The following is a 27,589-nucleotide window of genomic DNA, read 5'->3' on the forward strand; positions in this document are numbered from 1 at the left end:
GATGGTTGAGCTGGGCTCGGGGCTGCACCTGTCTACTGCCTCTGCATTTTCCTTGCTCAGGTACTGTGCAATGGGGCCATCGCTAGTGAGGCTGCTGCCCTCCTGCCTTGTCATCATGCTCATCTCCTGGCTCCCATCCTGCAGGGAGCGGCTGGCTCTCACTGAGCCCTGACAGCATTTCTGTTTGGATGGACTTCTACTGCCATCATCATCAGGTTAACTCAGTGTACCTTCCAAGGTCTCCTCATCATCTTAAATGAGGCATTTGGCCTGGGCCTCTGTGATTAGAGAGTTGCCTGTCTCTGGTGGAGTCCCAGCCTAATTGGGGAAGGAGTTTTGTCCACCCTTTGCAATGAGGACCTGGCTGGGGTGTCAGAGGAGTGTGGCTGGTGCCCCAAGCTGAGCTGTCCTTCCTCTTGGGGACATTCAGCTCCTTTTCTGCCCCAGGAAATGCAGTGAAGAGCATTGAATCCTTCCCTTGGCATGCATCCCTGGGGAGATCCTGACATCTGCTGCTCTCCAGACCGTCCTTGCTGGCACTGCCAGCCCTCACTTGCTTCTGGGGAGGGTTACGTGTTGCACGGAAATCTTGCTGAGTGTTGGGAACTGTGTGTGCTGTCCTGTCAGCATGTAGGGCCAAAGCCGAAGTTGAGGCATGGACTGTGGGGCGGAGGAAAGCAGATGTATTTGGTGCCCAGCATGTGCCTTTGTCTGTGGGGGACATCCCCATTTAACAGGAGTGGTGAACCAATACTTGGTTGTGGAAGGGCAATGTCCTTGTTTCTGAAACACGCCTGTGCTGCTGACTGGGGACCTCTAGATGCTGCTGACAGAGGTGAGAGGGAAAACCGCCAGGCTTGTTTCTCCTGAGAGCAATGCTGGATATCAGAGAAGGGCTAAAGCCCAAGGGCAGAGCTGACAGGCTTGGAAAACTGGTGCCTGAGCCGGTCGCTAGGGAAAGCTGAGGATGTGGCTGGTCCTCACATAGGAACCCTGTTGGAAGCTGGCCTTTAATGCTAGGTTTGGAAGGAAATGAGGCCGCATATGCTAGGACAAAACCTCAGAACAAGCCCCGGGAGAGTGAGAGCCTGGCATAACCTGATGAGATTGGCCATCTCCTCCTCCTTGCCTTCATCTTCTTCCTTCAATCCTGTGTCATTTCCCCGGAAACCTTTTAGCCTCTAATCCCGTCACTTGAAAGGAGCCTGTGTGGCTGACTGGGCATGTCATGAACAGGGAAATGAAAAGGCAGCGTTGCAGGGAACAGAAGCAGTGTCCCCATTTCTGTAATTGTGATGCTTTGCATGCAAGATGAGCTTGTTGGTAAACACATTACATGCGCAAAGGGTGCCTCTGGGCCTGGGGCGGTCGGGACCAGTATAAAAGCCAGTCCAGGAGCAGGCTCCCTCATCCACTTCTCTTGCCTTCTCCTCCCTGGTGAACGAGGTGAGCTGCAACCACCTTTGCCTCACTCTCCTCTTTCTCTTGTTCTCTTCTTTGTCTCTTGGACTCAACTGAATCTTTGCATTGGTGTAGCTTTTGCTGAGATCCCTGCTCCTTGATCCTGCCCCAGCATCTCTTTTCTCCTTATTCTCCACTGGGGGGAGGTGGGAGAAGGTCTTGTGCTATCTTAGCAGGGCCCCCTTCGGTACCGTGGCTCTTTAATCCCTCTTCCTCCCTAGGCAGGCTGTCCCTGCTCCCCAGCCTGTGCCTTTTCTCTTGCCGAGCAGGCTGTCAGGCTGCGCCTCACCTGCTGCCTGTGCTTTCCCTGCCCTCTCTCCCAGGTGCACCTCCAGCCCACAACCATGTCCTGCTACGACCTGTGCCGTCCCTGTGGCCCAACCCCGCTTGCCAACAGCTGCAACGAGCCCTGCGTCAGGCAGTGCCAGGACTCCCGGGTGGTGATCCAGCCCTCTCCCGTGGTGGTGACCCTGCCCGGACCCATCCTCAGCTCCTTCCCCCAGAACACCGCTGTGGGATCCACCACCTCGGCTGCTGTTGGCAGCATCCTGAGTGAGGAGGGAGTGCCCATCTCCTCTGGGGGCTTTAACCTCTCTGGCCTTGGTGGCCGCTACTACGGCAGAAGGTGCCTGCCCTGCTAAAGGCGGGCTGGACGTCCAGTGAGTGCATCGACCAGGAAGCCCAAAGCCGGACTGAGGACGGAGCTGCTGGCCAGGCTTTCCAGATGGGCTGAGCACCCTCGTGGCCTCCTGCAAAGGAGGGAGGGAAGCAAGGTGCTGTCTGGAAACACGGCCAACTGATGTCTTCTCCTTCTCCTGCTTTCTTCTCCGCATCATGAGTCCCTGTTGTCTCCTGCTGTCCTGTGCCATGGGTTCATCCTGAAGCAATCCGAGAGGGCCCTGCTCATCAGCCTCTCCCCATGTGTGTGGGAGGAAGACGCGTGTCCCATGACTGTGAAGGGGTGCCTGACTGTCAGCTGCCCTTGTGGCAGCCTGCACCGGGTCCCTTCCAGCATGCACTGCTTTGTTTCACTCTTTAGACGCATTAAAGTTTATGCTGCATTGTAGCTTGAGTCTCCTCGTGTTCCTTCCCTCCTGGGATGCCCAGTCATGCTGCTCAATGGGGGAAATGGGATGCCCTGGAGGGGAATAGGGTGGGCGGGTAAGGCCCAGTGGTGGACCTCTGTCGTGCCTGGAGGAGCTGAGTACCCTCAAGGGTCATGGTCATTGGAAGAGACATGGGGCGGTGGAGGGCTGTGTGATATTTTCTGCGTATGCAAAGGGTGGCCCGGAGCTCCCCCAAGGGACATGTAAGCAACCAGTGAGGTTGCATACTGGCTTCCAATTGACGAGGCAAGCCATTGGCCTGCAGGAAGACATTTCTGTGCAGGCCAACCCCCAGCTGGCCAAGGCTCTGCTCTCGTGTTCCCCCTCGCAATGTGTCCTTGCCCTTCCCTCCTCCAAGCACTTCTTCCAAACCCTGGAACTGGAGGGAGTCCCAAAGAACTTGAAGGGACACGGGGCAGCCAGGGCAACTGTGTAAAGGGAGCTGTGAGCCCTCTGTTAGATTTTGGCACAATGGGCATGGGTTGAGCATGGGTGTGTAAAATGGGTACGGGAGGAGGATGGACACACAGGGGTAGGCCTCCCTCATGTGAAAGTGATGGGTAGTGTGGTGACATGTCCTGGAAACTCTGCGGAGGTCTAGAAGAGAGCAGGAAAAGCATCTCTGCCCCATCTGGAGCAGTCTTGTGGTCAGAAGCACAAAGTGTTACGGAGTCCTTCTGTGTGTGTCACTGTGTCCTCAAGGGACGTGAGCCTGGAGCAGATGTGCAGCAAATCCTCCAGAAACCCCACTCAGCTGCTGTGCAGGCTGTGCCTGGAGAGGTCCCGAGCAGTGATCCTTTTGTCCCTCCAACCAGGCCTCAAGCTGTGGAGACCGAGGGAGTGGTACCCTGCCAGCTCTGTTCTCAGTCCCTCCTTCCCACGCAGGCGAGACATTGGTCCTGCTGCTCCGGTCGTACTTCAGGTAGAGTAGGAGGCACCTCTTGTGCCGTGCTCCTCTGCCGGTCCTTGCAAAGACTCGTGGACCCTGCTTGCTGCTGAGCAGGGTTGGGTTTCCTGTGGAAATCCTGCCAGGTATTTGGTCATGCCTGGTGTGCCAGCAGTCTGGATGGTCAGAGCAGAAGCTGTGACAAAGACGTGGGTAGAAAGAAAGGTGTGTATGGATTGGCCAGCACGTGCCTTGGTCACTGGGGTGCCTCCAACTTTGCCAGAGGTCTCCAGCAAAGAGTGTTGGGAGGGGAATAGCCTTCATTCTTTACCACTGGTAGTGTGCTGCTTAAGGTGGGTAGGGATGAAGGAGAGGAGGAAGATGGCAGAAGAGCCAGGCAAGCTTCCACCGAGAGCGCAGCTCAATCTCAGAGAGAGAGTCTAAAAGCCAAGGGCAGAGGTGCCCTGCCTGGAGAGGCGATGCCTAATACAGTGTGAGTGAGCAGAGCATGAGGGAGAGCGAGTGACGGTGCCGACCCTTGCATGCGGATGTCCAGGCTGAAGCCCCAGGGTGATGAAGCCCCGTTCATCAGGAAACACTTGAAAGTGAGGCCCTGGAGGGCAAGGGGATGGCATCACCTGGCGAGGTGGGACACTCCTCATCACTGGCTGCATCATCGGCCTGTGCTGACGTGTCATTTCCCCTGGAAACGTTTTGGCCTCTAATCCCGTCACTTGAAAGGAGCCTGTGTGGCTGACTGGGCATGTCATGAACAGGGAAATGAAAAGGCAGCGTTGCAGGGAACAGAAGCAGTGTCCCCATTTCTGTAATTGTGATGCTTTGCATGCAAGATGAGCTTGTTGGTAAACACATTACATGCGCAAAGGGTGCCTCTGGGCCTGGGGCGGTCGGGACCAGTATAAAAGCCAGTCCAGGAGCAGGCTCCCTCATCCACTTCTCTTGCCTTCTCCTCCCTGGTGAACGAGGTGAGCTGCAACCACCTTTGCCTCACTCTCCTCTTTCTCTTGTTCTCCTCTTTGTCCTTTGGCCTCAAAACCTGAGTCTTGGCTTTTGTGTAGCTTTTGCTGAGACTCTTGCTCCTTGCTCCTGCTCTCATTGTCTCTCTTATCCTTATTTTCCACCATGGGACGGTGGGAGAAGGTCTTGTCTCTGTTTGCAGGGAAACCTTGGGGAGTGGGGCTTCTAAGGCTCTCTTCCTCCCTAGGCAGGCTGTCCCTGCTCCCCAGCCTGTGCCTTTTCTCTTGCCGAGCAGGCTGTCAGGCTGCGCCTCACCTGCTGCCTGTGCTTTCCCTGCCCTCTCTCCCAGGTGCACCTCCAGCCCACAACCATGTCCTGCTACGACCTGTGCCGTCCCTGTGGCCCAACCCCGCTTGCCAACAGCTGCAACGAGCCCTGCATCAGGCAGTGCCAGGACTCCCGGGTGGTGATCCAGCCCTCTCCCGTGGTGGTGACCCTGCCCGGACCCATCCTCAGCTCCTTCCCCCAGAACACCGCTGTGGGATCCACCACCTCGGCTGCTGTTGGCAGCATCCTGAGTGAGGAGGGAGTGCCCATCTCCTCTGGGGGCTTTAACCTCTCTGGCCTTGGTGGCCGCTACTACGGCAGAAGGTGCCTGCCCTGCTAAAGGCGGGCTGGACGTCCAGTGAGTGCATCGACCAGGAAGCCCAAAGCCGGACTGAGGACGGAGCTGCTGGCCAGGCTTTCCAGATGGGCTGAGCACCCTCGTGGCCTCCTGCAAAGGAGGGAGGGAAGCAAGGTGCTGTCTGGAAACACGGCCAACTGATGTCTTCTCCTTCTCCTGCTTTCTTCTCCGCATCATGAGTCCCTGTTGTCTCCTGCTGTCCTGTGCCATGGGTTCATCCTGAAGCAATCCGAGAGGGCCCTGCTCATCAGCCTCTCCCCATGTGTGTGGGAGGAAGACGCGTGTCCCATGGCTGTGAAGGGGTGCCTGACTGTCAGCTGCCCTTGTGGCAGCCTGCACCGGGTCCCTTCCAGCATGCACTGCTTTGTTTCACTCTTTAGACGCATTAAAGTTTATGCTGCATTGTAGCTGGAGTCTCCTCGTGTTCCTTCCCTCCTGGGATACCCAGCCAAGCTGTCCAGGGGGATATGGGATGCTATACAGGGTGAAGGGGTGGATGAAGGGATGTGGTGGACTCGTTCGTATCATTCTTGGGGATTCAGAGAAGGGGAGTCCCACTGAAATGGTGACCTGGTGGGACTCTCCTTTATGGCCTTCCCAAACTCACCCACATCCCTTTGTCCTGAGCACTTGCCTTGTCTGGTTGTGTCTCTCAGCAAACCCCTGCGATGCTTTCCATGGCTCCAAGATGTGTCTGGTGTGTTGAGAGATGCCCAAGGAATTGTGTCCCTTCACTTCTGCCCCCAGACCATCTGTTTGTGCCCCTCAGACCCCTTTCTTAACCACTCAGCAATGTTGGCGGAGCTGCACATTCAGTGCTTGGGAGTTTACATGACCTGTGGCCCACGACACTGAAGTGAGGGCATTTAGCAAGTCCCTCTCTGTCCTCTGCACACCAGGGAAGGAAAAAAGAAACCCTCCAGGATGCAGCCATTGTGTTGTCCTGCCTTTCTGCCCTCAACTACAAGACTGCCGACATCAGGGAGGGAAGTAACCTTGCTGGTGCGTGGACTTGGCATGTAGTTGGTGTGGTAAACTCCACTGGGATGTGGTGGTTGCTCCTGCCGCAGGGGACAAGCTGTCTATCCCTTCTTCCTGCGTCCTGTGGTCCTCCACAGGTGATGTTTTGGCCGGGGCCCCCAACTCCTGCTTCAGGTAGAGTGAGGGTCACCTCCTGTGCTGTCCCATAGGCTGTGGGCACCCCCACAGTGCCTTTCCCCATAGCTAAAGCCCTGTCTTCCCTGAAAGAAGCTGCTGTCAGCAAAATCCCTGTGCCCTGCTGTGCAGGAAGGCCCTCAGGAAATGCACTCTCCATCAACCTTCATGAGCCATGCTGAGCTGACAGCAGAAGCACGGTGGGGTGAAAATGTCGTACCAGGGATGGAAGGCAGCATCTGCAGCACGTGATCAGAGAGAGCGTCAGGGCACTGGGGGGTTTGGGCAGACCCTCGCCATAGGTGTTGACTGTGGGAGTAACAAGGTCTACCTGTGGATTTTCAGGGGCAGGCACGTGATTGAAAGGACCCTTAGAAGGAAAGAAATATTTTGGTGTCATGAAATTAATGTCAGCTTCCTTTCTTGAAGGAAGAAGTCCTTCCCGCCATTGTTGAGATAGATGGAGCTGGTGTCCTGTGTCCCAGGCGCACAGGAGATTTCCTCTTCTTGCACATCAGTGGCCTGAGTGCTGTAACAAGAAGCCCAATGGCCCTGATCAGCCTCACCTGGGGTCTCTCACCCCTCCCTCTTCCCTGTGACCCAGGCTCTATTTAAGCTCTGTCCTGAGCCCTTAGCCCTTTCTTCAGCTTGGTGGCAGGCCTGTCAGCCTCCTGTTCTTTTGCAGCTTGGCTTATGCCTGACCATGGGCCCCCTTGATCCAGTCCCTAAGTTGCCCGTTGATTTCCCAGCCTCTCCTTGGGTCTGTCTGGTCATTATGGCCCTGGTGAGCACTCAGGGGGCTCTGTTGACCCTTGTTACCATCACTGGGTCTGCTCCTGACCTGTGGGCTGACTGCCCTGCTTGATGTCAGTCCTGCTTCATCACCATGAACTTGATGGTTGAGCTGGGCTCGGGGCTGCACCTGTCTACTGCCTCTGCATTTTCCTTGCTCAGGTACTGTGCATTGGTATTATTGTTCTTTTACTTCTGTGTCTTTTTCCCTGGAAACATTTTGGTTTTAAATCTACAACTTGAAAGGGGCCTCTGTGACTGACTCTGCATGTTATGAACAAGGAAATGAAAAGGCAGCGTTGCAGGGAACAGAAGCAGTGTCCCCATTTCTGTAATTGTGATGCTTTGCATGCAAGATGAGCTTGTTGGTAAACACATTACATGCGCAAAGGGTGCTTCTGGACCTGGGGCGGTCGGGACCAGTATAAAAGCCAGTCCAGGAGCAGGCTCCCTCATCCACTTCTCTTGCCTTCTCCTCCCTGGTGAACGAGGTGAGCTGCAACCACCTTTGCCTCACTCTCCTCTTTCTCTTGTTCTCCTCTTTGTCCTTTGGCCTCAAAACCTGAGTCTTGGCTTTTGTGTAGCTTTTGCTGAGACTCTTGCTCCTTGCTCCTGCTCTCATTGTCTCTCTTATCCTTATTTTCCACCATGGGACGGTGGGAGAAGGTCTTGTCTCTGTTTGCAGGGAAACCTTGGGGAGTGGGGCTTCTAAGGCTCTCTTCCTCCCTAGGCAGGCTGTCCCTGCTCCCCAGCCTGTGCCTTTTCTCTTGCCGAGCAGGCTGTCAGGCTGCGCCTCACCTGCTGCCTGTGCTTTCCCTGCCCTCTCTCCCAGGTGCACCTCCAGCCCACAACCATGTCCTGCTACGACCTGTGCCGTCCCTGTGGCCCAACCCCGCTTGCCAACAGCTGCAACGAGCCCTGCGTCAGGCAGTGCCAGGACTCCCGGGTGGTGATCCAGCCCTCTCCCGTGGTGGTGACCCTGCCCGGACCCATCCTCAGCTCCTTCCCCCAGAACACCGCTGTGGGATCCTCAGCATCTGCTGCTGTTGGCAGCATCCTGAGTGAGGAGGGAGTGCCCATCTGCTCCGGTGGCTTTGGCCTCTCTGGCCTTGGTGGCCGCTACTACGGCAGAAGGTGCCTGCCCTGCTAAAGGCGGGCTGGACGTCCAGTGAGTGCATCGACTAGGAAACCCAAAGCCAAGTTCTGGGCTGAGGACGGAGCTGCTGGCCAGGCTTTCCAGATGGGTTGAGCACCCTCGTGGCCTCCTGCAAAGGAGGGAGGGGTGTAAGATGCTATCTGGACACATGACCGACATACGTCTTATTCTTGAAATTCCTGCTTTTGATGACTTTCCTTGCATCTGTGATTTTGAATTTCACATTGTCTTGGTATAATGCTGTACTTTTAAATGATCAGTGGAGGGGTTTTATTCAGGAATTAAGGAAAAGTGGAGTCTTGCTTGCTGTCTTTCAGTTGGAATGGTTTAAATGGCTTCTTTCCCTTATACAAATATATATATTCCTTTTTGTTTTGCGGAATACTACTTGACTTTTTATCATTAAACTGATGTTGCATCTGAATTTGAGTTTCATTGTGGTTTTCTTCTCCTTTTTTCATCCCCTTGGGGGCGAATGTGTCATTATATGGAAAAATCTGTGCAGAGTACCTTCTCAGTGGAAAATGTGAATTGAATAGTCACCACAATCAACCTCATAAAAATAATTTCATTGTTGATTACACTTTTGTGAAGCATTGAATAGGTTTACATATATATTTCTTTTGCTAGTTTTTTTCCCAAAAGTTTTTCCACATTTATGTGTAAAAGTACAATTGTGGTATTTCAGGTTGGGATCATTCTGATCTTATCACTTATTTGGCATCTTTGAAACTCTGAGAGTTTGAAAGTGCATAATAAGATTCTCAGAAGCAATATTTGGGTCTCTGTTTTTGGTTAGATTGAATACTACCAGACTCTGAAGCTTTAACCATGACACACTTCAAGTGATCTTGACTCAAGGCTTCAAAGGTGAAGTGAGAGTTCAAGTCTCATCAGAGTAATAAGACTCTTCATATGACTGTATTATTAATAAATTTTTTTGATGGGCTTTGATGTCCTCTCTTTCAAGCCTTAAACAAAATCCAATAAGTCTTATTCCTTAGCTAATCCACACCAGAGCTCTTATGATATAGAGGAAAAATTACATGAGTGAAGAATTAGACAGATGGCCATAGGTATTTCCCTTAAGAACAGTTTGGTTTTAATCCTGTTACTCACCATCTAGGAGTTTTCTTAAAGATATTAATACTCAGCACATTGTGTGCAACTAAGAGACATCAAAGAATAATAAAGAATACCCTTGTTTGTAGGTACATAAACTTCAAGAAATATATCCAAATTTTTATTTGTATCAACTCCTTTGCTCTCCAACTGGAGCTATGGCAGGGTCCGGCAGGACATAGCACAGGAAAGCAATGAGAGTTGTCTAATTTCTGATGACTCTATAACTCATGCAGGGTTTTCTTTTTCAGAGCCCACTAAAATAGTTTTGAAAATTAAAGTATCATAGTGCTGAGATAGAAATAGTGGAGGAGCCAGAGGGAAGATGCCTGGCATTCAGGTTCAGTGCTGGAACCAGTCCAAATGTCCACACAGTGGGGGAAAAGAGGTAGGTTTATTTTTTTCAAATGTTTTACACTTATGTTGTAAGTTTTCTTTACTTAAGAATTACTTACTTGCAAAGTTACCAAATTAGGGGAAAAATATAGTTTAGAGATAAGATGGGATATGTCCCCTTTTACGCTGTGGCTTGAGGCAGCAAAAGCAAAGTGTGAAAGATGGAAATCGATAGGTACTAGACTGAGTGGAGTCTATTCTTAAAAATTGGTTTCTGTGAGTGTATTTTCTAAACAAATAATTGAAGGGACTGGAATGCATACACAAGCATATGGTGCCCTGTTGACAGAACTGGTATGACTGAAGTAATTAGTTATTCACTCGGATCTGTGAGGAATCACTGATTGCACTCTGAGGTACATCAAAGACTGGCTTCGTTCTTGGTGGCAGGAAGGCGTCTTTCTATGATGCAAATGGACATGTAGTATAAAGAGTACAGAAATGAATTTCAGGGCAACGAAATGTCTGGTTAAGTGGCCTGTGTCCAACAACAGCATGTCCTGAAAGGTACATTTGTCGTCCTTGTTGTGAACGAAAAAGCTTGGAGAACTACTCTCTGCCATAAACCCCTAAGTCTATGCTTGCTGATTTAAAAGAAAAAAGAAAGTAGTGTCCTGGAACTAGCCGTCTTCAAACAGCATGGCATCATGGAGTGTTTGTGCAGGATGTTGAAGCCCTATTAAATGTGTCATTAGAAAGCGTGTTCCTGAAGAATGTGAACATCAGTTTGAAAGCTGTGTCCCCTTTGTATGTTAAGATTGGAGAAATGGGTACAATAACTATACATATGGATGTTTACAATTTTATGAGACTATTGAGGCATCCTTTTTTGCATGAATTAGTTCCCACACATATTTTTGCAGGTGGAACCTTTTCTTGATAATGAAATTGTTTTGCTTTTTTTTCCAGTCTAGGTTCACCCTGGCATTGCATGAGAAGCATACTCTACCCATTAAAATTTCTTTCATCTTCACAATTTATGGGTACTTTTAATTTCTGGTACTTTTATGCTGACTCTATTAGTGTCAATATGAAATTACTCCAAGCCCAGCCTAATAAACACTTTTTTTCAGCTCCTCAGCAATTTGTTAGCTTGCGGGTGTCTCAGGAACACAATCTAAGATCACATTCAAGACATTTACTAAAACTCTGTGTGCAATTCCCTGCCTGACCCACTTAAGAATAATTGCCAGTTAACTTGTTCACCATCTTTTAAAAAATCTCCGAGGAGATCTCCAAGGAGAGCTTCAAGCCTCTTGGATGAGTTCTTTGAGCCAATCAGTCCAATCTGGAGTTGAGCCATGGTCAGGAGACAGTTCAGAGTCTTTTTGAAAATACTGCAGTGATCTCTGATGAGTTTGTTTTTAATATATGAGGTAGTACAGCAGATAGAAGCTCTTGTCTTAATAGAAAGAAGCAGACAGAAGTGTTGAAAACTTCTGGAGCTATTGTTATAAGTTTTACAAGAAAATTACTTCTCCAGGTTGTCAGTAAGCACCTGATGCTACAGAAGAATTTGTATTTCAAAAATGTACATGTTTACATGTTTATGGGTTGGTAGCATTGGTTAGGTCTGGAAAGGAAAGGAATATTTAAGAGTGTAGGTGGGTCACTTTAGATAATGTTATTGAAATACGAAAAGCAGTTTAAAAATTTGTAAAAAGTTGATTTTTTTCTTTAAAGAATTGTTCAGGGTTGGTTTTCATACAGTCTGTTAAAACACAAATGGCTTCACTTTGTGAAGGTATAAACCTATGTGTGGGCTTATAGACGGCAAAGAATGATCTTGGTTCAGAGGTTTTAAAGACATCCCACTGGGCGAATGATGAGGGTGTTAAAACCTCATCATGCATCATGAAGAGTTTGATAACTTAATTCTGTGAATATGCACATTGATAATGAAAATTCTGAAGGATTTTGAAGCCCTTCTTCTTTACGAACCTAAGACCAAGAACTTTTCTTTCCCAGATGTCTATGAATCCTCATGCACAATGTTCAATAACTCTTCTCCAAGGAGAGGTTCAAACCCTGCAGCTTGTACAGGAGAGATTGCAAAGTAAAGTTAAAAAACATATTGAATTTTTGTATATATATTCCACTTATGCAATGAACTTCCATCAGTCTGGAGTGTAATCACTGTTGCACTGCTGTCTGTAGCGAGAGAAAAAATACAACGGCAAACAGGACCTTGTGTGGTTTTTTTTCCCAATGACTCCACAGTTAAGCTTGTGCAAGGATAATACCTCAAAATAGTTTAAAATTCATATGTGCCCTCAAGATGACTTGTGAAGTGCTGTTCATATTTGTGGTCTGAGATGGTACAGAAGGGAGTTATAGGTTCCTTTCGTAAAAGAACTGATAAATCAGGTTTAAATGTCCCCGTGTTCTGGCAGCTGTCCCTCAAACTGTGTTACCGAAGAGTAATAGGGTGATGCTATCTGAATTTGATATCATATAATAGTATTTTTCTCTGAATTTCACACAGGACTCTGATTCTTTCACATTGGATTCAGTGGGATCTCAGGTGTGCATATGCTTGTGCTTTTTTGCAGGTCATTCACAAAACACAGAAGTTCAGTCTAGATTGTTCTTATGCTTGGCTGGAGTTAGAGCTTTGTAAACACTGGTGGAGACCAGAATTTATTAAGGTTTTACACTCATATTCTTAATAAAAGAACACCTTTGAATGATGAATTATGTATTGCATAAATTCTTCTTAATATTTTTCCTTATGACTAAAGTGGAGCAGACACTGGAGCATAAATTTTGTTGTGACTAAAAGGTGGCACTGGAATAAATTTGGTCCATAATACCAGAAGATGAGAGAAACTTGTATGACGGAATATGTATGTCAGAAGATAAGGAAATGAAAATAAAGTAATAGAAAGTAAGGAAAAGACATTTAATCAGTTGGAAGCATTTTACATTCAGGACATACTCGTTGGTAAATAATTTCATGCACAAAGGATGTCTGTGGTCCTCAGGCCATCCGAGATTCAGTATAAAAGCTAACTCAACTCAAGGTCCTTCCTACCACTTCTCTTACCTTTTTCCTCTTTTGTGAACAAGGTTAGTTCAAATCTACTTCTCTTTTTCTATTTGCTGAATTCTTGCCTTCATAACAATTTGATTGCTATTCTTTTTTCTCCACAGTATTCTGCTAGTTGCTGGATTGGTTGGGGGGAAGACTTTTTCTCTTTAAAATGTTGGTTTTTTTGCTGTTAGAATTGCAGGTATTTCTGGAGTCCCGAGCTGGCCATATAGATTCTTGAAATGGTGATATAAATTTGTTCAAATGTGGGCTTTCAGACATGCTAAGTGACTCAGAAAATCCTAATAATAATAATAATAATAATGATGATGATGATTAACAAACTGAATAGGCAGAATACCTGTGCAAGGGGGTTAGAACTAGATGATCTTTAAAGGTCCCTTCCAAGTCAAACCGTTCTATGACTCTATGATTACAGAGATCTATGTGCTCAGTCATCTTTCAAGTAGCAATGTGCATTTTATATCTTTAAGGGTCTTATCCATCATCTGTAATGCCTGAAATTTCAACTGGGTTGATATGAAAACAACAATGTTTGTAAGGGATGTGGATGCATTTATCTTCAGAAATGTCATCTAGAAAAATCCTTTTCTTTGCTGTTTATTCCATGGGAGGTTTCTTCAGTGTTCCCATTTTTGTTATGATGAATCTTTTACTGGACACAGTGGGAAACAAGGGGGTAAAATGAACCAGATACTAAAAGAAACAGCTGGAGAGCAAGGAAACTAGGACGGTTTAAAGCAGAGGTTTGTGGGTTTTAAAAATCAATTATGTCAAACCACAAGTTTTAAGCTCTAAATACCTCTTTCTAAATGAAGTCAAAATGAAGCTGCATACTGAGATTAGAAGGAATAGTCATACTGAGTTCAGCAAGGATATTGGCTCTAATCTCATATCCTCAACCTTCTTCTGCTATAGTAATCAACATGGACTTCAATATGACAGACATAATCAAAAAGTTCTGCTTGGTGTCTTATAATTGTCAAGTTTTGAACTTATGTTATAGGGTGCAGTGACACCTGCAAGTTTATAGAAATAGTGTCAGGGACTGTGAGGACAAGGGGAAAGAACAGCAAAAATAGAGGAGAGCTGAGCACCCAACAAACTGAGATGGGCATAGGAGACAGCGAACGTCATGTTGGTGTGTTGGAACCAGACACAGGGAGTATATAGGGAACTCCTGGCTTTCTCACAGATGGCACGTCTGTGGACAAGTTGTCTGGGAAAGATTTCCAAAGACCTCAGCTTCAAGTATGCTTAACTATTTTGAAAATTGTACCTCTTCGTAGGTGAATTTGGAACCTGGAAAATAATTCTTCATTTCATTTTCCAGCTGTCTATTGAACTCTATCCCTGAGTACATTTGTGGCTAGGTATTACTCATAATTACTACTTCTACAATGCTCTGCATACCTGGGGCTGGAGCTCAGTAGTGTCTTTCCAGACATACAACCAATCAAAATACTAAAATTAAAGTAATGATACAGGTATGTGTCCTTTTGTTCTGCTGCCAGCTATTCCACTGGATCACCAACAACTGAGAGAGGACTATTTCAGCCTCCATCTTCTTGTAGCATATTTAAGAATTTGGTTTCCTTCTCAACTCATTCCCCATTCAAGTCCTAAAAGGATCCCTGGAAAGCTCCTCTTGTCCTGATACTTGAGCCAAGTAAATGTAAGTGCAATACGAGTCCTACATTGCATTCACTTCTGGTCCTGTATTTCAGACTTACCTCCATCCCACAGACATGTCCTGTTACGAGCGGTGTCCTTCCACCTCCTGCGGCCCCACCCCGCTGGCGAATAGCTGCAACGAGCCCTGCGTCAGGCAGTGCCAGGACTCAACAGTGGTGATCCAGCCCTCTCCCGTGGTGGTGACCCTGCCTGGACCCATCCTCAGCTCCTTCCCCCAGAACACCACTGTGGGATCCTCAGCATCTGCAGCTGTTGGGAGCGCGCTCTGTGCTGAGGGAGTGCCCATCTCCTCCGGCAGCTCCTCAGGATTTGGGAGCTTTGGCTACCCAGGCCTGGGCAGTGGCTACAGCCGGCCCTACCGTCGCTACAACACCTACCGCAGTGGCTACTATGGGCCGTGCTAAAGCGTGAGGAGCAAGCGGGAAGAAAAGACCAGGAACGCTGAAGCACGACCCGACGCAGGACTGAGCTCATGGCCATGGTTTTCAGAAGCGATGTTAGATACCCACAACTCCACCTGAAGTTAATGGAGCTGTGGGAGTTAGTCATTCCTTAAAATGAGGCCCCTACTCTTGTTATAGTACTTTGTATTTCTAATCAAGTATGTAGTTCTGCTGTGCATCACTGTATTTGATACTGCCTGGTATAAAACTTATAATTTAGACAGTAGATGGGACTTGATTGTCAAGGTGCAATGCTACACTGAAAGAAGAGCTCTGTCTGTGGAATACATCAACACAAGATGTGCCATTCTTCCCATATCGAAACCTGTTGCTTTGCAGTATTTTAAGCCACTCTTTGGTATTATTAAAGTTATGCTTTTATCATATCTCCAGTCGTCTGTTATTTTTTCCTTCCCCGCCTACCTTCTTTTGAAACTATTTCTCCATGAAATTCATCCGTGGTTCATCACTACCACGCGGAGACATGATATGAATATTACTGGGGCCACTAATAGGAGGAGAAGAACATATATTTAGAGCTCAAGATCAAGAGAATATTTAATTTTGCAGCTGAAATGCATATTGATTCCACACTGACTCATCATAATACTTGGCTTTCTGCATCTCTGCTAAGAAATTATTCTCAAGGCTGGAAGCGTTCTATGATCTAACAGAATGGCAGGGTATCTAATCTAGCATAATGATGATACCTGTTTTAAGGAATCCTCTTGTGATTCACATTCTCAATAACTCTGACCTGGAGCTGCAGGGTGCAAAGAAAGAGTTACATTCTTTCACCATCAAATCGCTGCTTGAATGCTTGGATTTGTGAAGTAAAACATGAACGGCAGCAGAAGTCTCAAAGGAGGTATACACATAGCTTTTTGCAACAGAGAGCAAAACAGTTTGATCTATTTACTTGCTGTTTATTGCATAAGTACTGTGTATTTTAGGGCTCCTTATAAAAGCCTCTGTCTTTACTGTCCTGGTTGCAGCCCTAAAGAATTCCAGAAGCTCATGTCAAGGAACGAAGCATACTAACATAAAATAAATATAGGACACTTGTAGGCATTAAAACCTTCAGAAATCCTCCCAAGTAAATTGTTTTTGCTAAAAGTAAGGACCTGAGATTTAAACCAGATTTGCATCAGCCACTGAAGCTACTAAAACAATAGATTTTGGGGGCAAAAATGAAGAGATTCTCATGTTGGGAAGGTTTGAGGCATTCAAATAATTCCAGTTACATAAATTCTGTTGCAGCTGGTTAAATTGTCACCAGTAGTTAAATTGTTCCCAGTAGTAAAATTGCTTATGGTTTATGTACCAGTCTAGTCTCATCCTGGCATCAGATGAAAAGCCTTCCTCAAAGAAGCTTTCATCTCAAACACCTGTAGATCATTTGAATGCCTTGTACTATTACATTCAAGCCTCTGAAGTCAACATAAAGATGATACAAATTTCAATTTGTGTAAGTAATTTGTCAGCTCTTTGGCAATTTGGTAGTTCACCAGCCTGTCATAGGAGCACTCTGTTGTTACACAAAAGGTTTTAATTGAGTGTGTGGAATGTGAAACTCCATTACTGATCCATAAGTGAGAGCTGTTATGTCCTGGTTCACCAGCCTTAACAATCCCAAAAAGCAAGATCCAAAGGCTCTCAACCTTTTGGGTGAACTCTAGGTGCTAATTAGACTAATCTGGCAGAATATCAATGAAAACATTTCCAGACTGTTAATGAGTCTGTTTCTAAAATATTATATACCCTCGAAGAAAAACTGTTTATGTCCCTAGAGGGAAGAATGAGGAAAAGCTAGCATTCCTTGGCTATCTCATTTTACAGATGAAAGGGAAATGAATTCTCCAGGTGAGTGATAGCTTTCACCTACTATAAGAAAATAATTTTTAAAAATATATAAAAAGACAACAGTAGTATGGATAGGAGAGATTTTGAGGAAAGGGAAGAAAAAGACTCTCTCCTTCTTTTATAGAAAAGGAGAGGAGAATTTTCGTGTGGAGAATCATTAAAATATGTAGACTTTAGGATTTTACAGATGATGAAGATTTGGCTTTTTTTTTAAAATCAATTATGAAAATTTTTAATAAAATAATTAAAGTTTCTGAAGGTGTTTACCTTGAATTAGTTTGTGAATTCCTTTGAGTGATCTTGACTCACACACTTTGAAATTAGGTTATTAGCCAGGTGATGTGAGTGCTGAGATCTTGTCACGTACCTTGAACATTAGGTAGCATGAAACTTTGCATATTTGAGCCATTAGTGAAAAGCTGTTCTGAACTTTGAAGTCCTTTGTTCTTCTGAAGACCAAGACCAACCTATGTATAAAGACACTCTTCATTTAGAGTTAATTCATATCTTTTGCTGAGGGACAGTGGTGCTAAGAGGAGAGACCTGATCCCCGCTTTTTGCATACTTTCTGTCTGTGCAAGTATTTCCAGCAGGTTGGAGTACAGCCAGGGCAGGCCACTGCCGGCTGCAGAGGTGAAACAAATCATGTAATGATAAATGTAATGGAGAACTGCTGGGAGTAACTTCTACTGACGCCGTAGTTTGGCTCAGGTAGAGCACTGCCTCTAAGAACCAATACTTGAAAGCAATCTTTAACATGCACATTCACACTTAATTTGATGTGAAAACTGCTGCACATCCTGGTGACTTACTGGGATTTCAGGTAGGAATAATGGTGATTCGTCAGATGAGAGACTGCACAGAAATCATATCGAGAAGTAGAGGCAGTTAATAAATGTCACAAAGTAATAAGATCAAGTAATCGAGCTCTTTCATTAAAAGTGTGATTGTTTGACTTTGGCATGGAAAATGAAGTTGAAATTTATGATTGGGTAAAGAAATGCAGTCTTATATGTGTTTGTATTAACTGTATTCATACAAACTGGGAAAACTGTGGGTTAGCCCAAGCAGTTCTAGAACGTGTTTTGTCGTCTCTGGTCAGCAATTCTCACCGGTCTTAATTTTCTTTAACCTTTGCAATACTCATGGAAATTTGACGCTCTTCTCAGCTGTACATTTGTGTGGGATTGAAATAGTGCAGAAGTGCAAAATTTGGAAATACCTATTATACATCTTGTCTTGTGGTAAAGCTGAGTCCTTGAAATGGAAATGCTAGTGAATTGAGCCCAGGCCCCCACCTCAGAGCTAAATGACTGTTCACCTAAAGGAGTGAAGTCTTGAATAAGGACTATGCATCACAAACACTCCCCTTAAGCAGTGTCTTGATGACTAAAACGAAACATAAAATGTACATTGGCCTTAGGAGGCAACATAATTACTGCTGTAATTCAAACGAGTCACCACAGTCTTCCAAGCAATTAAGCGGATGCACATTGGTGAAGATGAAAGCTTTGTCTATGCTGGAATGTGAATGTAATAAGGGGAGGGGAAAAAATAGAGCAATACTAAAAGAGATTTTGAAAGGAAAAAAAAAAAGGTTGATCAGTTTGGTGGATTTTGCATCCAAAAGTACGGATCATTAAATAATTTCTTGCATAATGTATGTCTCTGGTCTGCAGGCAGTCTGGAACATGGTATAAAAGCCTATACAACACAAGACTCTTCCATCCACTTCTCTTGCCTTATTCGCCCAGGTGAACAGGTAAGTCTGAATCTACCCAGTGTCTTTTTAAATGCTAAACTGTTACTTTGATGACTGCTTTTTTTGTTGTTGTTGTTATTCTTAGTTCTTTATAAATATTGCTCGCTTTTTTCCTTTTGGGAAGGAAAATTAGAAAGACTTACTTCTATCAAAAGGAAAGGCTTTATTTACTTGTGAAGCAGGGTGTAATGAGACAGGACTTGGAAGATACTGGCAATGTTGTCTCTCAAAACAAGCAGCTTCATGCTCTATTTTAGAGACCAACGCTAAGGGAGTAGCCAGCCAAAAAAAAAAAGTTGTGCTGAGTTCCAGGATCTATCCCCAAGTCCTGTTTTCCACAGGCAGGGATCCCAGCAGACTCAAATACATTGAATCCAAATGAAGGCAGAAACTTCTGACAGGGAAAATAATCCTTCTTTGCATTCCAAGTTTGCCTGTTCTGGTCATACGACATTTGGGAGCAAAGGATACTTCTCAAACAGTTTTCTATAGTTCTGCAAATGCTGCTGACTGGTCTATTAGTTACTAAGTTCTAGCATTAACGCACTAAACCCAGTTACGTGTCAATGTTCAGCTCAGGGCCGCTTTCCATGCCTGATGAGAGCTCCAGCTGCTCTTCTCCATCTCCTGGTACTGTCACGACTGCACCTTCCCCAGAGAGACAGTGCAAAGGGAAATTACCAAAGAATGGGAAATGCCTTTGCTGGTAAGGGTTAGGGCAAACTTTACCATGGCTGGGACCACAGTTCAGAGGCCAGCGCAGAGCAGAGACATCCTCCAGCAGCCTTATAAAAAGAAGAGAAACCTCTATGGTTTTTTTCAGACTGCCTATTGTAGATTTTGGTCTAATAAGTGGTTACCTCTCTGACCACCTTCTCTAGGTACTTTCATGTACGTTATCCTGTACCCGACTTTTAAAAACTTTATACAGCTTTTATATTGCATTTACTTTCTTCTGTGCTACAGACATGTCTTCCTACGACCTGTGTCCTTCCACCCCCTGCGGCCCAACCCCGCTGGCAAATAGCTGCAACGAGCCCTGCGTCAGGCAGTGCCAGGACTCAACGTATGTGATTGAACCCCCTCCCGTGGTGGTGACCCTGCCCGGACCCATCCTCAGCTCCTTCCCCCAGAACACCACTGTGGGATCCACCACCTCTGCAGCCGTGGGCAGCACCCTCAGCTCCGAGGGAGTGCCCATCTCCTCCGGCAGCTCCTTGGGATTTGGGAGCTTTGGCTACCCAGGCCTGGGCAGTGGCTACAGCCGGCCCTACTATCGCTACAACACCTACCGCAGTGGCTTTAGTGAGCCGTGCTAAAGCGTGAGGAGCAAGCGGGAAGAAGTGACCAGGAACGCTGAAGCAGGACCTGACGCAGGACTGAGCTCATGGCCATGGTTTTCAGAAGCGATGTTAGATACCCACCACCTGAAGTTAATGGAGCTGTGGGAGCTTGGCATCTCCTAAAATCAGGCCTTTGCTTGTCTTAATCTTTAAATACTTCACACTTCTGATGAAACATATTTTTTTTTCTATTGCTGTAGATGGGACTTTATTGTCTCAGTACACAGCAGCACTGAGAAAAGAAACCCAGGATGAAAAGACATACTAGCTGTTGTCTTCCTGAATCCTAGAAATATATACTTATACTTTGTACTTTTTTATTCTGCTTTTTGCTCTCATTAAAGTTATGCTGCATCGCAATCTGAGTCTCCTGGTGTTTGTTTGAAAAACTTTTAGCAGCTGACTTTTTGTAAAATTTCTTACTCTTCCTCTGTTTTATGAATTGAAGTTGCTTTTTCATGTTGACTATAAACAAGGATGCGGCTGATGGCCTCTATGCCAAGGAATCATTTTACAGCCAGGAAACGTCTATATCCAAGGTAGATACTTTGTAACAAAGTAGAGGCTTTGTTTGTGGAAATAAACTGGATACATTATAGCAAAGTGGATACTTTATCCAGAGTAGATACTTTGTCTACAAGTACCATAGATTTCCTTCCCCAACTGGGGCTTTCATCGTGGGGGTAAGACCAGGCACTTAAACTGAGCAAAGCGGGACCCCAAGGAGGGAGTTGGGGGGGAATGCTGTGAGGGGAGACCTGCTTCCCCTGCAAATTATACTGAGAGGATTTTTTTTGTAATTAATGCCAACCTACCTAAGGCTACTTAAATGTAGATTTGTAACTCATGTTGTAAAACGAGCTCCTGGTGCCTCTGTGCGGATCTTCCTGGGCTGATGCTGAAATAGTTGGGTTTGGCAGCAGTACTTGTGTGCGCTCACTGGTTGCAGGCGTCTGCGGAGTCAAATGACAGGCTGAATTTTCACGTCATGCAAAAGTCTGTAATTTCAAAGTTTGTTTTGAGCATGAAACCCCTTCTCTTCTTACTGGGATGGAAAGGCTTTAAATGAATGTGTGTTAGTCCTGGGTCTCCAGCTCTAAACAAGTAGGCTGTGATCTTTTCCGTCCTAAATGACTAATAGAAGTGAATGTAAAATCAGGGACCTGGCATATAATTGCAGCAAAATGCAGGTGGGTGATAGCTCATGTAACCCTTGGCAGAAAGAAACCATGTCTTGTGAAAAGGGTTTATACCAATGGCTATAGGCAATCCCTTGCTCTGAGGTGATGGATTACAAGTACACATTCATCAGTCTTGGTGGCACCAAGACATCGTTCTGCAAGGAAGGTGGATCTGACACATAGGGCCATGGGTAGAGAAATACTAATTGCGCTCTTACAATGTGAAATATAATTCAAATCTGCACTTGAAAAATTATTCAAACCTATTTGAAAAAATAACTAAAGCCCACCCATTTTGGGTGTGCTGTTTTGCAGAGATTCTGGTGAGTAAACAGTTTCTTCCCTCCAGCATAAGTTAATTTTTGTTGTAGTTTTCTTCTACTGTTCCCCATTGAATTCCAGCATAACAACCACACTACGCCTGGCTCTTTGCAGAAATACTCCATAGATCTGTATGCAGTAGTTAGTTACATTTATTTTTTGACAAAAAGGGAAATTGTAACATGAATTGTTTAAGCTTATTAGACCACAGTAAGATGCAAAATGAAACCTCAAACTTTAGTCATTTTAAAGTCCTTCATAACAGTATTTGAATAACATTAACAATGAAAATAGCTATGTTAAGGTATGAACTTTGAGGACTACGTATCTACCTATATTTGAACACCTTTGCCTTCAGGGGAGCTATTTGAGCAGCAGAAGCTGAAGTTGTGAAGCTCAAGTCGCAGGTTCTGCCTACACCAAAGGTAACCCAGATTACGCATGCAGCATGGGCCAAACAACAAATTACAGCAAATAATGAGTGGTGGGTTGCAATAGCAACAGCCATGCCATGCAGAGGCACCCAGTCTGACTGGACTAAACAACCTTAAGCTATAGATACATCTTCTGTTTTAAGCAATAAGGCAGAAATTGCTAATACCGCGAGGGCATTAACAGAGTTCACTCTCAGTGGCCTGGAACCAGGTGCCCTAAATTATTGTGTGAACTTCAAATAGCTGTGTAGGATACGTAGGCTGTTGCTAATGCTGTCAATAAGCATCTATATTAGTACAATTAGCTAAGAATGAGGTCTGAGATAAAAGCAAGAACTATCAGAGCTGTTGTGAATGGTGAGAGAAGGGAATGGCATAGGAGGGCTCTGAGTTGCAAGAACTTTTACAGATGTATTCAACTGCTCAAAGCCTCTGAGGCATCCATTTCTTTATAATGAGCTAATTAATTACAATTCAAAATTTATTACAGATGGTACTCTTTTTGCCAGGGAAACTTCCATTTTCTGTGTGTCTGTTTCTCCGTGCACAGATTTTGGGGTCACTTTTGTCTGGAGCCGTTATGTGGGGATTATTGTGAGTAGGCTTCCAGTTCCATTTTGATTAAGAATTTTTTTTTTTCAGACATTTAGTCACTCACAGGTGCCTCAGGAGGATGTTCTCATGTTATGCAAGAAGTTTTAATTATAATCTGAATATATAGGTCTGTCCTTGATTATACAAAAAAAGCTGTGAACTTCTGATTCACTCACTTTAATTCATCTCAAAAATCAGGCCATTAAGTCATTCTGACTGTACAATAAAGTGGCTGGAGTTAGAGCAATAATTATTGTTATTATTTTCAAGGAAGGCTGTAGACATCTCTGAAAATGTTGCTAGATCCTTTTTTTTTAAACTCATAACCTGATTTTAAAAGTATTTTGTGTTTTCCAAGCAGAGCTTGGGTGAAGAAAGAATAAAAAAAAATCGATGAAAATAATCTATGGATACTGTTATGCAAATTAATTCCTTAAATAGCTGCTAGATACCAGCTGCTCTAGAGGAAATTATTTTTGAAAAAGCCTGCTAATCCCTTAGAATATGGAGAAGTACTGAGAAATGGACAGGGCTGGTGAACCAAAAAAGTCTAGGGCAATTTATTTGAGAATCTCCTTGAAATATGAGATGGCTTAAACCAAACCTTGAGGCTATTTTTAATTAAAAATAAAATAGCTGTAATTCCTGCAGCCAGGAACAATGACATAAATTTGAGAACCCAAGGACTGACCTGCACTCCCAAATCTTAATAATATATTATTACAGAAGTGATATGAGAATTCAAATATGGGTCACATATCTTAAATTTACACATAATATGATACTTTGCATGCCTAGCACTTTAATAAAAGCTTCTGATAAACTTTGAAGTTCTCAGGAACCTATGACCAAGCCAAACAAGTTTCTGTTCCCAGGGGATCTTCACAAAGACACTCCTAATTTAGAGATGATTTACATGTCTCAGTAGTTAAGTGCTAGGAGAGCAAAAACCTCAGTACTAATCTCTGTGTCTAGAATTGCTTATGTATTTTTACCCCTTTACTATTTATCATGCAAGCCCCCTATAGAGGAGGCTCAATTTTCTTGTGCAATCCAAAGACTGCTGTAAAGTGACAGAAAAATTGACCGCAAGTGAGGAAATTCTTGACACTTTATATACTTTTGACACTTGTCCAACTGGCTACCATTGGTCTATAACACATCTGTACCAGACGTTGCATGGACAGCTGGAGAAATGAATTTTGCAATAGGAAAGGAAGAATTCTTGTATGTGACTACTTCCGCCTCCATAGCTGAGTTTTGCAAAGCCTTATCTTTTGCAGAACTCTTCCTTGAGAACAAATGTCACCAAGCAATGCAACATATTTATGCATGTGGAAGTTAACCTAGAAACAGTTGAGGTCTGAGATAAGAATAAAAATGTGTTTGTGGATTCTTTAGACAAAGAACTCCTAAGAGATCAGGCCCAGAGTTAGAGACAGCCAGGAAAGATCCTGTATTAATGAGATTTGTCCTTCAGACTCTTCCACAGAAGTGCTATCATTTGATATCGTCTCATTAGACTGGACTTCTAATACTCTTTTTTGTTTCTTCTTCCACGTCAAAACAGCAGCATCTTCAGTGTTTTTCTAGTTACATCTCAGCCTTTGTACACAGCCATAACACTTTTCAGTTCCTCCTGACTCTCGAAGGGTTCTTCAGTGTCCTTCCCTTTTAGCAGTATTTGAGCTGCTTCTCTCATTTTGGGGCCAGAGTTGGGTGAAAATTGCATGTGTATTCCTGGCCGTTTTCTGAAAAAATCAGTCTCTTTTCTTTAAAAGCAGCTTGAATCCCCAAACTACAAGTGCTCATGGGTTGACTTCTAAAGGCTGAAATTCTTCATGATTTCCAACAGTATTTACCTTGCAGAGGAGAATACAAGGGACTGCATTATGTAAATTATGCTTAATCTCCTTTAATGACACCAGGCAGATCCAAAAGGGTTTTGAAGGCAGAATAGATTCTTCTGAATTAATCATTCTAGTGTTCCCAGAAATTAACTTGGCCCAGAATATTTTAAGATGAAAGAAACTTGTGGTCAGATATACATGCCACAAGATAAGGAAGTGAAGCAGTAATAAACACGAATACTGAGGCAAAAAAACATGTAATCAGTAGTGGCTCATAAATAACTTCATGCACAAAGAATGTCCCAAGTTGTTGGGCAACTTGGGACTCAGTATAAAAACCTGAGCAACTCAAGGCTCTTCCATCCATTTCTCTTGCCTTCTTTGCCCTGGTGAATAAGGTAAGTCTGAACCCCTTTATTCTCTCTTTATATGTTGAACTGTTGCCTTCACGATTTTGTAGCTTTTCCTCACTAATGTTGTAGTACATCCAGCTTTTTCCTCTGAGGGAGGAAGGGGTTTTCATATGAAAGAGGAAGTTTTCTGTTGGTGGTCAGTTATAAAAATCATTGAATGGGGCAACGAGCCACAAGTTAGCCAGTTAGGTCTATTTATTCAACTTTGGGATCCAAACAAGTTTTCAGGTCCTGCAGCTGAACATAAAATATCTGTAATGAATTCTTGGATCTGTTCAGAGTAGTGTGCTGGTCTGTGGAAAATTTAGCTAAGGCCAGAAGATCAGAAGAACATGGGGGTACTGGCCAATACTGCCAGTTCTGGGTCACCAGCTCTCCACATAGAAAGCAGTCATCAGTCCATGCCTGCCTCTGAAACTCAATTCGTAGTTCTTCCGCAGGCAAGGATTGACCTTTAACCAGTTGCTTCTCCATCCTCCAAACAACTGTGGACAGATTTGCACTATAGTTTCTGAGATTTGCTGATGATTTTAATATTAATAGCAATACACAAAAATAGAAGTGTTCCTGAATTCAGCTGTCTGTCCTTCCATTTCTTATTGAACAGATTTTAAGTGCTTAAGCGTCTATTTTCCACTTTCTAAAACTGGGAGAAGGGATCTCCAAGATGGAATATGCATGAGTGGAAGCGATAGGAATGAAACGGGAAAGGTTATTTGCTGTATTAGCATTAGGTAGGATGTTTGTCATCAGTGACGGTTTAGCAAAGAGGCAAGCCTTGGATCAGGAATAACAAGCTGAGTCTTACCCGTTCCAGCAGAGCACCTTCATCTGAAGGCTACAGAGTCAACCTCCATTTCTCTAGGACACACAGAGTCCTAACAGTTTCCCTGTGTGCAGCCACAACTGCAAGGGGAAGTGTTGAAAATGCCTTTTCCCAGGGTAGTGTTACGGCCATGTGGTTAGGGCACTCTCTGCAATGTGAACGAAGAGGCTTTCAGCACCAGCACGTACCCCGGTTCCCGGGTGAGCTGACTAAACAAGGAGGCTTCAGGGTAAGTTCCCAACTGAGATGCACCAGTGCTACCTTCCCGAACAGTCTCCTTAAAGAAAATGCAAGCTCAACACTGTTTTCAAAGTACTTCCTATGGGTCTGGTGTAAAATGTTATCTGGCTCCCCATGGAATCTCTTGTTAGTTTGTTATATACTCCCCTTATCAGATAATGTCAGCTGTACAAAGAGTTTTATTTAAATTCTTGTATTGCATTTCTTTCTTCTTTTGTGTTTCAGATTTACCTCCACCCCACAGACATGTCTTGCTATGACCTGTGTCCACCCACCCCCTGCGGCCCAACCCCGCTTGCCAACAGCTGCAACGAGCCCTGCGTCAGGCAGTGCCAGGACTCAACAGTGGTGATCCAGCCCTCTCCCGTGGTGGTGACCCTGCCCGGACCCATCCTCAGCTCCTTCCCCCAGAACACCGCTGTGGGATCCTCAGCATCCGCGGCTGTTGGGAGCGCGCTCAGTGCTGGAGGGGTCCCCATCTCCTCCGGCAGCTCCTTGGGATTTGGGAGCTTTGGCTACCCAGGCCTGGGCAGTGGCTACAGCCGGCCCTACCGTCGCTACAACACCTACCGCAGTGGCTACTATGGGCCGTGCTAAAGCGTGAGGAGCAAGCGGGAAGAAAAGACCAGGAACGCTGAAGCACGACCCGACGCAGGACTGAGCTCATGGCCATGGTTTTCAGAAGCGATGTTAGATACCCACAACCTGAAGTTAATGGAGCTGTGGGAGCTTGGCATCTCCTAAAATCAGGCCTCTGCTTGTCTTACTTTTGTTATGCTTTACTTTATATTTCTGATGAAATGTCTTGTTCTCTTATGCTTTTTTGTATTTGACAATAACTAGGTAAAATATGTAATTATTATAAATTGTTCTGCATGACTGAATTAGTACAGTCCACTTAAACAATGAAGAAAGAAGATCTCATTTTGCTGAATGTGTCATTGTGAGAGGGATGAGTGGGTACTGTCCTTAGTGGACCATGGAAATGTATTCCTTACACTTTACATTGCTTCCTTCCATTCCTCAGCCTCATTAAATTTGTGCTGCATCATATTCTGAGTCTGCCTGTACTTCTTTCTTCTCCCAGCCCCTTTTCCAGCTTGTCTGTGCTGAAACAGGTCCCTTTGCAAGTCATCTGTTCCAGAAAACACTGTGCAAATAACTTCATGCCTATTGCCAAAGGAAAACGAGTCAGATTTCAGTTGTGGAAGAAGTTCTTCTTTTGTCTATACATGGTAAATCCAGCCCGAGACAATTTATTAAAGGCTAGAAAGAGATGATGTTCATCTGCAATAGGTGCATCTCCTGTTGTTGCATAAGCAGGAAATCTTAAAGTAAGGGTGCTGCTTCAGTTTACACTTTAAAGACCTTTTACCTACTGTACCACAGAGATGGAAAAAGGCCCTTTAACTGTTTTAATATTGCTCTTTTATGAGAAAATGCTTGTTTTGAGGTGGATGTCTTTGAAGGGGGATGAGAATGGGGCAATAAGGTGATTTGAGAAGGAGAATTAGCTCCCCTTCAATGAGAAGTGGAGTAGCCTAATTTCAGGGAAAAGCTCACTGAGGGGAATACTGTTCCTCCTTATCCTCCTGCAGATGTAATAGACAAAAGTATCTACGTAGGAAAAAGGACAGAGAGATGCAGCAGGAAAGTCTACAGGGGCACGAGGAACACTAGAAATTACAGGGATAAACCTTTTTCTGAATCGCTACCTCCACTCATCTGTTCTCAGCTTGCTGCACAAATAGGACATATGTGCTATTACCTGGGCAACCTGGAAGAAGATTGTGGCTTTCTTTATCCTATCTGTGATACTTAGGAAGACCCCTTTA

General features: G+C 44.9%; 6 protein-coding genes across 6 annotated transcripts; all 6 read left to right on the forward strand.

Annotated features, from left to right (window-relative positions):
- The first annotated feature begins 1,359 nt into the window (after positions 1–1,359).
- Positions 1,360–2,399, forward strand: LOC142094123 (feather beta keratin). The gene is made up of 2 exons (XM_075175978.1): positions 1,360–1,446; positions 1,785–2,399. Exon 2 carries the CDS (start codon positions 1,806–1,808, stop codon positions 2,100–2,102), a length of 297 nt encoding a protein of 98 aa, XP_075032079.1. The 5' UTR covers positions 1,360–1,446; positions 1,785–1,805; the 3' UTR covers positions 2,103–2,399.
- A 1,953-nt stretch (positions 2,400–4,352) lies between these two features.
- On the forward strand, positions 4,353–5,511 carry LOC142094152 (feather beta keratin-like). The gene is made up of 2 exons (XM_075176035.1): positions 4,353–4,439; positions 4,781–5,511. The coding sequence occupies exon 2, from the start codon at positions 4,802–4,804 to the stop codon at positions 5,096–5,098; it is 297 nt and encodes a 98-aa protein (XP_075032136.1). The 5' UTR covers positions 4,353–4,439; positions 4,781–4,801; the 3' UTR covers positions 5,099–5,511.
- Positions 5,512–7,467: 1,956 nt separating this feature from the next.
- On the forward strand, positions 7,468–8,213 carry LOC142094326 (feather keratin 1-like). The gene is made up of 2 exons (XM_075176347.1): positions 7,468–7,554; positions 7,896–8,213. The coding sequence occupies exon 2, from the start codon at positions 7,917–7,919 to the stop codon at positions 8,211–8,213; it is 297 nt and encodes a 98-aa protein (XP_075032448.1). The 5' UTR covers positions 7,468–7,554; positions 7,896–7,916.
- Positions 8,214–14,537: 6,324 nt separating this feature from the next.
- Positions 14,538–14,888, forward strand: LOC142094167 (feather keratin 4-like). Its single transcript, XM_075176050.1, has one exon. The coding sequence runs from the start codon at positions 14,538–14,540 to the stop codon at positions 14,886–14,888; it is 351 nt and encodes a 116-aa protein (XP_075032151.1).
- A 4,632-nt stretch (positions 14,889–19,520) lies between these two features.
- Positions 19,521–19,871, forward strand: LOC142094196 (feather beta keratin-like). Its single transcript, XM_075176111.1, has one exon. The coding sequence runs from the start codon at positions 19,521–19,523 to the stop codon at positions 19,869–19,871; it is 351 nt and encodes a 116-aa protein (XP_075032212.1).
- Positions 19,872–26,000: 6,129 nt separating this feature from the next.
- LOC142094350 (feather keratin 1-like) lies at positions 26,001–26,351 on the forward strand. Its single transcript, XM_075176387.1, has one exon. The coding sequence runs from the start codon at positions 26,001–26,003 to the stop codon at positions 26,349–26,351; it is 351 nt and encodes a 116-aa protein (XP_075032488.1).
- Positions 26,352–27,589: the final 1,238 nt, after the last annotated feature.

Source organism: Calonectris borealis, chromosome 29, assembly GCF_964195595.1.
Source record: "Calonectris borealis chromosome 29, bCalBor7.hap1.2, whole genome shotgun sequence".
In the NCBI taxonomy this organism is placed as follows: domain Eukaryota; kingdom Metazoa; phylum Chordata; class Aves; order Procellariiformes; family Procellariidae; genus Calonectris; species Calonectris borealis.

Coding starts and splice junctions, on each gene's coding strand:
- LOC142094167 (XM_075176050.1), top strand. CDS start 14,538: ATGTCCTGTTACGAGCGGTGTCCTTCCACCTCCTGCGGCCCCACCCCG.
- LOC142094326 (XM_075176347.1), top strand. CDS start 7,917: ATGTCCTGCTACGACCTGTGCCGTCCCTGTGGCCCAACCCCGCTTGCC.
- LOC142094123 (XM_075175978.1), top strand. CDS start 1,806: ATGTCCTGCTACGACCTGTGCCGTCCCTGTGGCCCAACCCCGCTTGCC.
- LOC142094152 (XM_075176035.1), top strand. CDS start 4,802: ATGTCCTGCTACGACCTGTGCCGTCCCTGTGGCCCAACCCCGCTTGCC.
- LOC142094350 (XM_075176387.1), top strand. CDS start 26,001: ATGTCTTGCTATGACCTGTGTCCACCCACCCCCTGCGGCCCAACCCCG.
- LOC142094196 (XM_075176111.1), top strand. CDS start 19,521: ATGTCTTCCTACGACCTGTGTCCTTCCACCCCCTGCGGCCCAACCCCG.